Source organism: Ahaetulla prasina, chromosome 2, assembly GCF_028640845.1.
Source record: "Ahaetulla prasina isolate Xishuangbanna chromosome 2, ASM2864084v1, whole genome shotgun sequence".
Taxonomy (NCBI): Eukaryota; Metazoa; Chordata; class Lepidosauria; order Squamata; family Colubridae; genus Ahaetulla; species Ahaetulla prasina.
The window spans coordinates 138,870,834-138,886,218 of record NC_080540.1 but is presented as its reverse complement, the minus strand read 5'-3'; the positions used below and the strand labels follow the sequence as shown (position 1 = coordinate 138,886,218).

The 15,385-nt window shown below is 43.3% G+C and overlaps 2 protein-coding genes across 3 annotated transcripts in view; one reads left to right on the top strand and one right to left on the bottom strand.

Annotated features, from left to right (window-relative positions):
• LOC131191985 (dynein axonemal intermediate chain 2-like) overlaps positions 1-2,595 on the top strand; it is an 86,720-nt gene extending 84,125 nt beyond the window's left edge. For both annotated transcript variants that reach the window (XM_058170696.1, XM_058170698.1), the window contains one exon: positions 729-2,595. In XM_058170696.1, coding sequence (XP_058026679.1) covers positions 729-883 — 155 coding nt within the window. In that variant the 3' untranslated portion in view covers positions 884-2,595. The remainder of the gene's footprint in view (positions 1-728) is intronic.
• Positions 2,596-3,497: 902 nt separating this feature from the next.
• On the bottom strand, positions 3,498-14,921 carry BTBD17 (BTB domain containing 17). The gene is made up of 3 exons (XM_058170701.1): positions 14,797-14,921; positions 8,306-8,582; positions 3,498-6,517 (listed from the first exon to the last, which is right to left on the bottom strand). The coding sequence occupies exons 1-3, from the start codon at positions 14,888-14,890 to the stop codon at positions 5,437-5,439; spliced, it is 1,452 nt and encodes a 483-aa protein (XP_058026684.1). The 5' UTR covers positions 14,891-14,921; the 3' UTR covers positions 3,498-5,436.
• Positions 14,922-15,385: the final 464 nt, after the last annotated feature.

Sequence of the window (15,385 nt, the reverse complement as noted above, 5' to 3'; positions counted from 1 at the left end):
AAGCCAGCTGTAGTTGTGTAATAGTCAATACTAGAAACTGAGAGACCATGAGTTATAGTTCTGCTTTAGGTACCAAGCCAGATGGGTGACTTGGGCCAGTCGCTCTCTTTTTCAGTATTAGATAATAGCAAACCACTGATGAAAACATTGGTAAAAAAAAATTTGCAGGGACTAGTCCAGTTGTCAGAAGTGACTTGAATGCAAAAGAAGGGAGGGAGGGAGAGAAGGAAGGAAGGAAAGAGAGAGAGAGAGAGAGAAAGAAAGAGAAAGAAAGAGAGGGAGGGAGGGAGGGAGGAAGCGAGCAAGAAAGAAAAAGAACAAAGAAAGAAAGAGAAAGAAAGAAAGAAAAAGAGGGAGCAAGCGAGCAAGAAAAAAAAGAAGGAAGGAAGGAAAGAAAGAAAGAAGGAAGGAAAGAAAAGAGAAAGGGAGGGAAGGAGGGAGAGAGAGAGAAAGAAAAAGAAAGAAAGAAAAAGAAAGAAAGAAGAGGGAGAGAGAAAGAAAAAGATAGATAGATAGATAGATAGATAGATAGATAGATAGATAGATAGATTGATTGATTGATTGATTGATTGATTGATTGATTGATTTTGGGGATGGCATAGCTGTACTGAAGGTCAGCCTAAGGAATGATAACTGTTGGGCTGTGCAGTTATTCCCCAGCTTGTGATGTAGCTATGTACAAACCCTAATGATTGTCCTCTTTTTCATTTCTGGTTTTATCCCTTCAGGTCCCAGTGAGGCATCCTCTCTTTCTGTTGCTTCCCATCAAAGTGGCATCTCCAAGAAAATAAGCCAGCCCAGTCAGTACCCTCCACGCTTGAACTATGTCACAGTGAATGGGACAAACCCTCCTGGCAAAGATGGAAAGAACCGGCGATGTTAAGCTTTGAAGGGACACAGGGAAGTTCAGATGCTCCAGGGAGGTGCATTTGATGGCCAGTCAGAATACTGTGGCTAAAGGCATTAGAGGGAAATAGCTAACTTAAACAGAAGGCCTAAAAGCTTGCCTGGTGGGTTGCAGTGCTGCTGCCAAGAGGATTTTCTGGCCACAAAAAACTTTTAATCTCCAGGACTAAGTTTCCCCAAATTGAAAGGAGTAGTTGTCTGAATGGGTACACAGAAGGCTGTCACCAGATATATCCAGTGCTGTAATACCAAGATAGGTGTGGAAGATTGGTTATTGTGCAAGCACAACTCTAGTTTTTAAACTATGTGTTAGAGGAGGACACAGTGCAACAGCATTGGTGTAACCTGGCAATAAGATGATATGCTGTGTGCATTTGCTGTACTTTTGCATCATTCTAAGACAAATAATTTTAACATATTTAACTAGCACCGTTCTACAGTGACCTTTGGAGGAAAAGGTTTGTGGACAACATTTGAAACCACACTATGTCTGCCTATGGCCATGATTCTCTACTAAGGGGGCTGTTGTCAATCAAACATCATCCTTAGTTTCATGACTGGGATATACTTACCTTTGGGGTAAATCCGTGTAATACTTACACGGATTTTTAGATGATCCTTTAACTGGGCTGGACGCAAGAATTGTTTTTCCAAAACAATGCACTATTGTTTTTTTCAGCAAGTAGATTTAAAAAAAGTATGTGATGGAATCCCAAATGTTGCCTTTTGTATCTCTCTCTGTAAGTAAAATGGGACAGCAAACAATATCCAATACCAGCACCAGAGTATTTCCAGAATCCTTCCAGTCTCTTGTAGTTTTTGTTGCAAGGGTCCCTTCTTGCAATATGTGTGATGCTTCATATTATGCCATCACAAAGATCTGCTTATAACAATCTTTGCACAGGTTTGAATATATCATTGTCTAATCCAGTTCTACTTTATTTACTGCCTAATTCTAATGATCGTAGATTTCCCGACAGAATCCAGCTGCTTTTGGCATTCCACTTTCCCATTTAAAAAAAAAAATCTGAGTTCATTTTTTTTCCAATTGGGTCTGTTTACCTTTCTCTGTTAGCAACTCACCGCTATCCCTTCTTGCATTGGATTTGCTATGATGGTATTTAGGTTCAGTCACCAAGTTCACTGGGTACCAGTCCTTTAGTCACTAGTCACGCTGGCTGTGCTAAAGGCAAGATTACAGTGGAAACATGGAATTTAAGAAGCATGAACGCAACATAGTGAACGATTAAACAGCTCAATTACATATTGATGTCTTACACATCAGTGAATTGAAATGGTGTGGAATTGGATAAAGACACAAAAGATAAAGACATGAAGAGGGAATAAAAATAAAATGAAATTTAAAGACCAACAAGAAGAAACAAGAAGCAGTGTTACAACTATACAAATAAAGACATGAAAAACAGAAGCAGACACAGAAAACAAAGTCTCCAAGAAATCTTCCAACTCTCAAATTCACATGCTGAAGGAAGTCAATGGGCAGCAGTAACTGGTTCAAGTAAGAACAAAGATGGAATTTCTGAAATTCTGCATACTAAGGTTGTCAACATGCAACACATCTTAGAAGACTCAAATCCAGCCACCATTTGTGCAGTAGTCAACTTTATGCTCCCATGGTGTTAATAAGGCAAAGCCAATTAAAGAAATAAAGACTACTATTTTCATCAACATCTTATTCAGTTATTTTTAAAATAATTTTAGAGGACATTTAGTTTAAGATATAACTTTAATATATTACATTTGTTAGTGTTAGGTAAATAAATATTATTGTAATAGGGATGTTCAGAGTATACCATATTTGATTTACTTTATAGTTGCCAATATATAATTGTACTTATTTCTTTTTGTTGATCCTGATTTTATTTGTTATCTTCTGTTCCCTATTTATTATTTTATGTTTCTGGTAATTTATCAAGTAAAAAATATTATTGTTGCTAGAAGATATTCCGATTTTACAAAAAGCTCTAGCACTGGAATATAAAATTGGTTTAGCACTGTTGTCATTACCAAATCAGAAGACTTCTGGAATTAATGGAGTATTTACAGAAATAATGCAAGCAAAGAAGAATTTGTAGATGTTCTAGCCAAATTATGCCAGCAAATCTTAGGGAATGACTCAGTGGCTAACAGATTGAAAGAATACAGTCTTTCAGGAGTGTGAATACAGGAGAATTAATAGTGTGTGTAAATTCTTAGTTTCTCATGCTAGCAATACAGTATTTAGGATCATCCAACACAGATTACAGCTGTAAATGGAAAGGGAAATGGCAGATATTCAAGCTTTTTTTTTTTTTCCTGGAAAGGCATTATTGCTGATGCATACTGGATTTTTTGATAAAATCAAAGAATTCCAAGAAGAAGCCGGTGGTGGTTTGATGGAACCGGATAGAACCGGTTCTATCTGGTTCAGGCAAACCGGTAGTGGTGGCGGGAGGCTCCTCCCACATGCCCGGATGTCATCACATTCTGTTTTTGACGCTCTGCGCATGCTTGCACCCTCACATTTGCAAACCGGTAGTGAAGGTAAGTGAATGCCACCCCTGGAAGAAGCCAATTATGTTTCAGAAAGGTTCTCAGCTGTGTTGACTATATGAAGCTGTGGAGTATCCTTAGGAGAAGAAGAATCCCAGAACATCTCATGTAAAGCTTATATATAGGGCAGGAAGCCACAGTCCGGATGGAACGTAATGAAAGTCTGCCTTAAAGATTGAGACAGACAAAGCTGTATATTCTCTCCTTATATAGTCGACTCATGTTGAATATATTTTAGGAGAAGCTGGGTTGAAGAAGGTGAGCATGATTTTGAAATTCAAGTACAGTGCTGGTAGCATTACTCTAATGGTAGACAATGCAAAGGCTCTAGGACCCCTAGTAATGAAAGCCAAGGAACATTGTGAAAGAATGATTAAATATAAAACAACATCAAACAAGTTACAATAAATACAACAACTAGCTCTAGAACCAACAATGAAGACACTGAAAGAATGGATGACTTCTGCCTTTTAGAACTGACTATCAACTGTAAAACCAGCAGTCAAGAAATATACCGCTGATTCACACTTGGTAAAGTTAATAGTAAATGTCTTGGAAGAGATCTTCTAATATCAAGATGTATATATACTTACAAAGATTGGTTTGTTTTTCATTAATATTAAAAAGGCCCCACCTACAGGGATCATCTAGCCATGTTGTCTTGTACTCTTAATTAGGAGAATATTACAGAGAAGGAGCAATGATGGTGAGAAGACGAGCTTGCCACATTTGCCATTTTTAAATGGCAATTAAATAGAATAGAATAGAATAGAATAGAATAGAATTTTTATTGGCCAAGTGTGATTGGACACACAAGGAATTTGTCTTGGTGCATATGCATATACAAAGAGTTTTAAACCAGGAGTAAGCGATGTGGTGCCCACTATTTTTTTTGCAATAGTTACTTAAGATTGTTTGGAGTATGTGGTATTAGGAGATGGGAATCTTAATCTGCATTAGAGGGTGTTTTTTTTTCATGGAAGTAGCTATGATAGACATTTCTGATTTGCACAGGGCTGAAAAGATATTGTCCGGCCATTAGTTGACATACACTCTCACACAGAGTATAAAAAAAATTAATGGTTTTTATGGCCTGTTTTTCAATCAGTTTTGTAATATTTAATTACCCTTCCTATTCCGCATAAGACTTACAGTTCCGGTCTCAAAATAACTCCGTAAGTTTTGTTTAAAAAGCTATGGACAGTAGCAGTAGACAGAGGACAAACAATGGAATTTATTTTATTTTTATTTTTTTGTGGAACTTTATATGGTTGCAAAAATCTGCAGAATCTCCATGACTAAGGAGACAATAGGCCAAGTAACAATAACACTTCCAATACAAAACTAGCAGAAATCCATACTGCAGAACCACATTGAACTGATTCAGGGATCTACATCCTAATTCACACGTAACATTATCTCCATGGAAATTCCCTGCAGTTGGTATGTAAAGTACTAGAGGAAGCAAGGGAGATCTGAAGGTAGGCAGAAGAATAACCACACACCAATTGCAATCTAATTCCAAAGGGGCTTTTCTGTCAGGAAATAAGTTTGTAATTATCTCAAGGGAACAAAACCTCATGGGGAAACAACTTCTAATTAGGTGAGAAAGACCCCCCCTCAAAAAAAATATCTATGTAACATCTTTGATAATTACCTATTCAAAAGCACCATGAGAATCTCCAGTTCTACCTGAGTCTCTTCCAACTGAAGGGAGATAAAACCTCTAAAACAATGGAAAGACAGATGAGACAACCCTCCACTCCCTGATTAATTGCTGATTAAAAGTCCTCAGATTCAAAGGACGCTTGTTTTACACAATGAATTCTCAGAGCTTCTCCAGCAGGACTTAAAGATGCAGAAAGAGCCTGCATCAGACACTTTAATACTGAATGGTAGAGTCGCTGCTATCATCCAATGCAACCAACGGTTCTCTCCCCGTGATGTGTCCAGCTGTCTCTTTCCCCCAGCTTCCTTCTACTTTTTGATCTTGATGAGTGAGTGGTAGACAGGCTTTACAATGATATGCAAATGCAAAGAGTTGTCAATCAGGTATTCAGAGGTACGTTTCTGCAAGTCGGCATATATCAGGAAATCGGCAACTTCATCTGTGCTCTGGTGGAAGTTATAGGTGTGTTTGACAAAGAGTTTGCCCTGCTGCCTGACGCCCACCAGAATGGTCTTCTGGAAACTGACACCTGCAAAATCTGAGCTGGTTGTGGCTGGAGTGATAACCAGGCGGGGACGTCCATCCTCGATTCTGATAGGTTGGATGGCCCCAGAGATCGAGTCAGAATAGACAGGACGCAGGCTCACCGGGAGCCAGCGAGGAGAGAACAGGACGTTCCATGTCACTCTCTTGGCAGAATCATGGTTGCTAGGGCCCAGCTGGGTCTGGAAACTGGTGCTACGGTCATCTCGAGCAGGGTTATTAATGACCCACTGGGACCCCCAAGAGATGGAGAGGTAGTTACGGGGCAGGAACATACTGCAGTTGACATCAAAGTACTTGGCAAAATAGATTGGGGAAGCTGAATGGAACTGGAAAGCTTGGAAGAGCAGATCTTGCACAGTGCTGTAGTGTTTCACCATCACAGGGGACTGTTTCTGCAGGTGGAAAAGATGGCTAGGGGAGATCATAGGATAACGCAGGGATCTCAGGATCTTCTCCACTACAGGGTCCTCAGGCTGGTATGTGGTAATCCACTTCTCTACACCTGCGTACAACTCCAATTCACTCTGGAGGACTAGGTCAGACCTTTCCAGCAATAGTAGCAGCAAATCTAGGCTTACAGAGGCCCATTCAGGATTACTCATGACAGCAGAGAAGTTCCAGGCCAGAAACTGAAGGCAGCTCTCCTGCAGAGCTTCATCACCAATCCCCACTGCGTAATGGTACCATCCCACCACATGGCCTTGGCTTGATTCACTAGCCAAGTGGCCCCTCATATACTCAGCGATCCCTCGCTGCAAACTGGACACGTGGTATTTACTGGCTAGACGATGAAGTGGGATGGCTTCATGGAGGAATATGGAGATCTCACCACAATACAGATACCTAGAGAAAGAAGGCAATGAGAATCTGTCTTTCATGCCAAGTTAAATAATTTTACAACATTTTACAACAAAACTTCCCTTTTAATGAGGGCAAAAAAAGTGGTGGGATTTATCTCTTTAGCCATCTGCACAATCCCCTAGTCGATTCAGCACCGCAAGTAGTAATACAAGTAGTATGCATTTCTTATAAGTATCCAATTTGGATGTGTGTCCACTGCTGGGCATTTTGTTTTAAAAAAATCATCCAGCCCATCCACATTTGATCGATATTGCTGTGCTTATTCTGCTTAAGTGAGCATGAGCAGCTTTACTGTGATGGCTAGAGAGCCACTTCCATCTCACTTCCCTTCTCCCAACAAATCTGCCATCCCAAACTTAAAGAATTGCTTCCCTACCCCGCCTCCCCAAATCTCCTGCTATTTCTCTAAGCCCTAATAATCTAGAGTTGTTCCGCCAGGTTTGAAACAATTGGTCATAGAAATGGGAAAGCTGACCTTTTGGTACAGCAGAAGAATCCCCATTTTTCCTGCTGCCTAAAAGAGAACAGTACTGAAAATTGATGACAAATGACCAGCAAGAGAAAATGCTTGTGGCAATCTCAAGCAGGTAACAGGAGGGCAGTTCTGCATCCTAGGCTTACATCAATATGACCTCCTTCAAAGCAGTGGTAGAATTCAAATTTTTTTACTACTGGTTCTGTGGGCGTGCCTTGGTGGGCGTGGCTTGGCTTGGTGGGCGTGGCAGGAGAAAGATACTGCAAAATCTCCATTCCCACCCATTCTAGGGGGAAGGATACTGCAAAATCCCCATTCCCTTCCTATCTGGGGCCAGCCAGAGGTGGTATTTGCCAGTTCTCTGAACTACTCAAAATTTCCGCTACCGGTTCTCCAAAACTTGTCAGGACCTGCTGAATAGCACCCCTGCTTCAAAGGTTTTGAACAGCAAGTGGAAGGTGGGAAGCCCTGGAAAAGCCAAGATGAATGTAGGCTGTTTCACAAATGGGCCAGGGGTGGAGTGGAATCCAGTGTTGCGCTCATAACCCCTAGAACGAGCAGGATGATGTGATAACTATGGTTAGAGAGCCATGCGGAAAAGCCCTTCACATCTTAGCAAGTCGTGTTCTAGAACCTGTTTATGGCTGACAATGTTTTATTCAAGGTCATTTTCAACAAGGTCAGTAGGCACAAGGGAGGGACATCTGAAAGAGAAACTCTGCCTTCAGAAATACAGCGCCCCTCCTTGTATAGAGTCAATGAAAACAATTCACACACTAACTTTCTAATCCATGGAATTTCCCTCCCTTTCTCTGTATGGAGAGCAGGCAGGGGTGGGCTTCATAAATTTTAGCAAGGGGTTCTCTGCCCAGTTGCTGGGTGGGTTTGGTCATGGTGGCCGTGACCTAGTTGGCCTCCTGCACCACAGTGGCAGGGGGGGCGTTTTTGCCCTCTCCAGGCTCTGAGGCTTTCCTCAAGCCTCTGGGAGGGCAAAAATGGCCTCCCCAGGCTCCAGAGGATCTCTGGAGGCCAGAAATGGACCCGTTTCCAGCCTTCCTGAACTTCCAGTAGGCCCGTTTTTCACCCTTCCTGAGCCTTTGTGCGCGCCCTGCACTTACGTGCATCCAAAACAGGCCACATGTGGATTCCTGGGAGGGGCAGAATGGGCGGGCGGGCCCAGCCAGGAGTAGGATTTGGGGGTTCTCCGAACTGCACAGAATCTTAGCTAGAGGTTCTCCTGAACCCCTGCAAACCCCCAGCAGCCCACCCCTGAGAGCAGGCCACCATCCGTTTACCTGATGAACTTTTCAAAAAGGGCCACATTGTCAGGTGGCTCGTGTAAGTCAAGCACCGTCTGGTTCTGCAACAGAGTCTCAAAGGTCTCGCTTTGTAAGCTGAGCAACAGCTGATGGGTGTGAAAGACTTTAATTTCATCAGAGCCAGCCGTGTGGACCCTCAGGGTGGTATCGCTGGTGTTCCCGTTGAGCAGAAGCTCTTGAAGCCGCTTCAGCAGTAAGTGTGAATGATTGATGGTAGCTGCTGTGGGATCCCCGATGGCATCTGCCTTCTGGACTGCAGTCAACAGGATCAAAAATAGCACGAATGGGCAGTGAGATGATTCAGTCAGGGAAGTAGGACAGAAGAAAATGCAGTGCAACAGGGACGTGTCGTTATTAATGTTTGGTACAAGTCAGGAGTTTGCCAAGAGAGTGTGATAGGGTACCTTTGCAATCAGACTTTGTTACATATCCTCCTACAAAATTCAGCTCAGTTTACACCAACCTTTATGCAAGCAAGAAGGAAAACAAACAGAGCATGGCATATTTTTCTCTGTGGCATTCTAACCACCCGGGGTTCCTCTCCATGCAGCTAAGCCAGTGGTTCCCAACCTGGAGGCCCACGTCCCACAGGGGTTGCAATTTGATTTTTAATGGGGGGCAATTTGGAACCTTGTTTAAACCAAGTTAATGGCCTTTTTGGCTTCCTCTGCATGAGTAGGAGTTCACTTTCTGAATAGTAAGAATTATATATCACCGGGGGGGGGGGGGCATCAGGATTTTAGAGATGCTTAGGTGGGGCATGGCCAAAAAAAAGGTTGGGAACCTCTGAGCTACGCTGAAAGGTAAACATTCATTTTTATTTGATTGATTGACTGATTGATTTTATTTGTTCAGTACATATTAGATAATATATATAAGTATAAGCATGAATTGAATACATAAAATGAATACAATTAAAGGGAACACTAAGACAGGGACGGTAGGCACATTGGTGCGCTTATGCACACCCCTTAAAGACCTCTTAGGAATGGGCTGAGGTCAACAGTAGACAGTCTAAGGTTAAAGTTTGGGGAGTTTGGGGAAGAAACCACAGAGTCAGGTAGTGCATTCCAGGCATTGACCACTCTGTTGCTGAAGTCGTATTTTCTGCAATCAAGTTTGTCGCGGTTTACCATAACTTTGTATCTATTGTGTGCTCGTGTGTTGTTGTGGTTGAAGTTGAAGTTTGAAAGCTTTTCACAGTAATGTAATTACTCTCAGTAACGTTTCCAACTAGCCATGGTTATTTACTTTGTCTAGAGGACTGAAGAGCATTAATTGGGGTCCCTGCGTCATCAAACATGTACCCATCTGTGGATTAGAGAAAGAAACAAAATTGCTCGCTAGGTTTCCCTTTTACTTGTTTCCCTTCCCATTGGAGGAAGGCAGAATCTACCAAACAGGGCCAGGATTCTTGTGCAGGGCTTGGCAGCTTTGGGGGGGTCCTTGTAGTTAGAGACAATTGTATAGCTTCCACTAGAATATTCATGTGTTTTTGACTCAAAGTGATGGGAAACCCTGCTGCTGAGTTGTAGCCATTGGGGCTGGAGAGAACCTCCTGGCCATGAAAAGGATCCTCTGGGAATCTCAAATCTCAGTTTATTTCTGCCTAAAACCACTGTGAATGTTGTTAACAAAATGGTGTTTGGGAAACACACACAAAGGGGAAAAGCAAGGAATGACTCCAGCATTAAATCATCATTTATCTGCACAATCAAGCTTCCTATTCTTCTAAGTGTGGCTTAAATAACTACCAGAGAACACCACATTGCCCATCAAATTAAGTTTACATGCTACCCAGTGGTGGGATTCAGCCAGTTCGTACCACTTCGGGAGAACCGGTTGTTAACTTACTGAGCAGTTTGGCAAACTAGTTGTTGGAAGAAATTATTATGGCAGAGAACCGGTTGTTAAATTACTTGAATCCCACTGCTGATGCTACCCCTCTCATAAATAAAATTTTTAAACAACTCACAACCGGAACAGCTTCCTTACCTAAACTTCAAAATGATTCTGTTAGCTAGATATATCTCTCTGTTTCTGTTTGCACTTGCTGCTGTGAAATTCTGTGATAGCGGTTTTTGGTGATGGGGGACAATGACGACTCCACTTGAATTGGTGTAATGGCCCCAAGGATGGATTCTGCTTGCAGTGTCTTCATAGGCAGTGGTGGGATTCAGCCGGTTCAGGCTGGTTCGGGCAAACTGGTAGCTAAATTGCTGGCTGGCTCTGCACCTTCCTGCCCCACCCCTTCCAGGAGTCCCCACGCGCCCCATTTTGGCTCCTAGGTAAGTGCAGGGAGGCCTCCTAAGCCCAAAATGGGGCACGTGGGACAGTGTGTGTCCCATCCCCCCCGCAGCCCATTTTTGCTCCCAGGGGGGTGCAGGAGGCCGAGGGCTGCCTGTCACACCCCATGGCCACGCCCACTATGGCCACACCCACCGAACCGGTCATTAGGGCAGAGAACCAGTTGTTAAATTATTTGAATCCCATCACTGTTCATAGGATATGTTGCTCCTTATTATTGTCATTTATCAAGCAGCTAGAGAGCCAGTTTGGTCTAATGGTTAGGGGGCACCAGCAAAAACTGGGAGACCATAAGTTCTGGTCCTGTTTTATGCACAAGGTCATATGGGCGACCCTCTCTCTCTCAACCCTAGGAAACAGGCAAGGGTAAACTATTTCTGAAAATCCTTGCCAAGAAAACTGCAGGGATTAATCCAGGCAATTGCCAGCAGTAAACACTGATTCAAAGGCATACACAAATCAAGCAGTTAAAATCCTCTCTGCATGTACAAAGAATCAGGCATAGACATTTTTCCTTGTTAAGATCCATCACAATTTCAGCATCTCTTAGCTCAAAGCTATGAGAAATATTATTTGCAGAATAATGATAACGGTCAAAACAGTGTCTTGTCATAAAGCTTTTTATAACCCCTTTGCTTATATGAAAGGAGTGATGTTGTGTTGGATATTGACAATGATTTCTGAATCACAAGAAACCAAGTGTTTGTCCAACATCTTTTTACTGGAGTTAAGAGGAGATAATCCTGTGCAATGCATTTCTCCCAAGGGCTGTGTTTTTTCTAAGGAAATAATCATTAGACTTTGGAGAAAGCAACCTATCCTTGATTTGATGTAAGGTGTAAATGTGTATGCATGCATAGTATAGGTGTATTTGTGATAAGTACTCATTGATGCAGGGAGGGAGACAGATCTAAAGAATAGATGTGAAGCAGGTTAGAAAGCAAGAGACTGTGAGTTCAAGTTCCACGTTAGCCATGAAAGCCAGCTAGGGCCACCTAGGGCATTCACTGTTCCTCAGCCCAATCCACCTCACAGGGTTGTTGTGAGAAAAATAGGAGAAGGAAGGCCGATTAGATGTGTTTGCCACCTTGAGTTATTCATAAAAATAATAAAGGCAGGGAAGAAAGAAATGACATCTGAGCTTGACAGGCTATCTCATGATACATTATCCATTTATATCATATGATAGAAATGGTCTCTGATGCTCACTCTTTGAAATGCTCTTCATTTGGTGCACAAAACAACACTGTGTTTAAGGATGACTCCAATCAAGGGATATGCTTAATTCGTTGACTTTAGAACAGGGATGTCAAACTCAAAGACCGGGGGCCAGATCCTCCCCGCGGGTTGCTTAGATCTGGCCTGTAGGGCTGCCCTGGAAACAGCAAATGACTGGCCCATGGTGCCTCTGGCGGTGAAAACAGAGCTCATGGTTGTGTTTGACCTCGGGGGTGGGGGCGTGTCCAGCTCAACATCACTCATGTCAGGGGCACCTATAGTGGGCCAAAAGCCTTGAAGTAACAGGCTCCCGAGCTCCGTTTTCGCTGGCAGAGGGTTGCAGGAGGCCGTCGCAGCTGAAAACAGAGCTCGGGAGCGCGTTTTTGCTGGCAGAATGCTTGGGCCACTATAGACGCCCCCGACATGAGTGATGTTGAGCTGGCCACGCCCCCCACAACACCACCCCCCAACAAACCCCAAAGTCAAACATAACCATGATGCGGCCCTCAATGAAATTGAGTTTGACACCCTGCTTTAGAAGATGAGCATTAGGTTCTTATTTACGTTTATTTACCCAACCTATAGGGACACGGTGACTCAGGGGCTAGGACGCTTGTTGATCGAGAGGTCAGCAGCTCAGCGGTTCAAATCCCTAGTGCTGCCGTGTAATGGGGTGAGCTCCCGTTACTTGTCCCAGCTTCTGCCAACCTAGCAGTTTCGAAAGCACGTAAAAATGCAAGTAGAAAAAATAGGGACCACCTTTGGTGAAGGTAACAGTGTTCCATGCGCCTTTGGCATTGAGTCATGCCGGCCACATGACCACGGAGACGTCTTTGGACAGCGCTGGCTCTTCGGCTTTGAAACGGAGATGAGCACTGCCCCCTAGAGTCGGTAACGACTAGCACGTATGTGCGAGGGGAACCTTTACCTTTACCTTACGTAACCTATATTCCTGGACTTTGAGAAGCTGCTGAAATCATTTCTAGATCTATATAAGTGAACTCAGACAACCGGCACATTCAGGGTTTCACTGTGCCTCACCATGTCTAGCTTACTGCAATTTGGGAAGGCCTTTTATAATTACACTCTACCATAACCCCAGATGGTCTCAAGCTCAGGAGGATGGCAATTACTCCTGCTATTCCTTGAGGGTGTCAAAGCAGGCACGTTAGGACTCTTGGGAATTGGATGTGAGCCTCTGGCTCCCTAGCCATCATTAACTCAATGAAATCACTGCCGTCCAATGAATTAAATGCTTGCCCCGGGCCAAGATGTGTTTCAGGGCCACCCTGGGGGAAAGAAAGCGGAGCCTGTTCATAGTCTCCGTCTCTTGGCTTAGTTCTTGCTGTCCAGTCCAACTTGGGCAAGTGATAAAAGGGTAACATTCAAAGGCAAGTAAACAAACCCGCTTTCTCTCCCTCTCTCAAGGACAAAGAGACACACAGTGCGGTGGGAAAAAGGCTTCTTAAAGAGAAAGGCACCCAATGTGGTTATTTCTAGGAAAACATCACTTTTGTTGAAGTCACTTCAAAAAGAAAAGCACTGGTGACTCCTTGCTCCAGAGAGGAGAAGGGAAACAACCACACAATGTCCTCTTTCAGCCTCATATTGTCCATCTCTCTGCAGCTCTTTTTTGTGGGCTTCCACATAGCCGTATTCCAGATTCGTTTGATATTTATGTGAGGTGCTTCCTGCATTCGGCTGTGGGAAATTGATATGCTTGTTTCTCAGCGAGGCAGAGCATATTAATGAGGCAGTTTTCTCATTTTAACCCTGACTTCCAACTCCCCACCTCGCCCCACCTCTTTGTTCACAACTGAAGAAAGTTCATGCCTTTGGCTTGCCACAAAGTGCTAATAGAATGGCAAAAAAAAATGAGTTAAAACACAAAACCACAATCTGATTCCCAATATCATCGGTTCTTTTCGCATAGGTGGTGGTAGCACAGTAAATAGAGTCAAAAGGTAACTCCCAGTCGTGAATTTTTATTCCATTCAAACTCCCATCCAGCTGGGCTATAAACTGATTCAACCCCGACTTTTCCTTTTGATTTACTTGTACCTTTCAGCGCCAAAGGAGTCTGGTTTAGATTATATTTTTCAAAATCTTATCTCAGCCAAAGGATTAGCTTCCTCTAGAAACAAATCCCGCTCTGATCAAGCTGAACTGGAGATTGAAAGTAAAGGATGCAACCTTTCTGAATAACATGGAATCCAGCAGCGAAAAGATACCAGAGGTTATCCGTGTGATTTGCTAATGTTGTTGAAACCCCCCTTTTCTATTTCAGCCATAATCCAAGTGGCTGTCGTGAAAGCAAATAGGGTACCAAGGCATGTATGCTCTTTCCAGTACAGTCCTGTTAAATCAGAGTTTAAAGACCAAGCAAGTTGCTAGGTGAAAGCTAAAAGGGCCAGAGTTTCAAAGCTGTGAGAATCCTCACTATGTTCGAGTTAGATCTGGAAACCCTCTTGACAGTCTGTTCAAGCCGCACACATTAGTCTGAGTTGAGACTCTTGCTCTCTCAAGGAGTTTTAATAGTTAGAGAGCAAGAGCATGACTTCTTGGGCTCCTGAATATGAGCTAAGCGCTTTTCTAACCTTGGAGTCAGCAACGTGGACTGCTTTGCTGTGGAACAGAAGAGGCCAACTCATTCCCTCTTATTTCCTCACGCTGAAGTTATACGACAAACTAAGGCTACAGTATTTAATTTTTAAAAATATATATATATATTATAAATGCATTGTACACACTTTTGGAGAGCACCCCTTAGAAAAGCCTTTGCTGATTTCAATGTTCTGCCAGAAACATTCCCCATTCTAGCTGTTTTGGAGTTTCCCACATGCATACCATGCACCAACGTGACCCCCCATACCACGTTTCCCTCACCACCAAGCCCAGCAAGTTCACCTGGAGTGTTCTTTCCCAGAAGCCTTTCCTCTTACCTGCTTGGACAGCCAGACACAGCAGTGACAGGGCAGCCAAGAAGCAGGCCCATCGCCGGGGTGCAGCTTGCTGGGTCCCTAGTCCTTTAGCCATGGCTTTTTTCCTGGAGAAGGTCCAGAGAAGGAATAAGCCCTCAACTGAGCGGGCTAATCTGTCTGACTCTTTATGTAGGACACTGACTCCCCCGGTCCCGCTTGCCATTGATTGGTGGAAAACTAGTAACAGCTGTTACCAAGGAAACCGGTTAAGATTGTGAATGGATGCCTTTGGGGCATTGTGGGACTCCCAGGCGGTTGGCAGAGTGTCCCTGAGGAAGTAAGGCTACCTTGATCCCTCAGCATGCGGGAAGCTAAGCAACTGAACAAAGGGCATCCATCTTTCGCTTTTGCTTTTCTGGTATCTCAGTTTCAAAAGTTAGAAAAGTTCTTTTCTTCCCAACACAATGGTCCAAAAATACTGGAGAGAGAAAGAATGTTACAAAGGAATGAATTATCTCCCCAGCTTTGATCTTTGCATATTTTATAGGGGTTAGATGGGTCTGTTGTTATCAGCTGACTGAAGGTTGGCAGCAGAGCTTCGTAGAACACA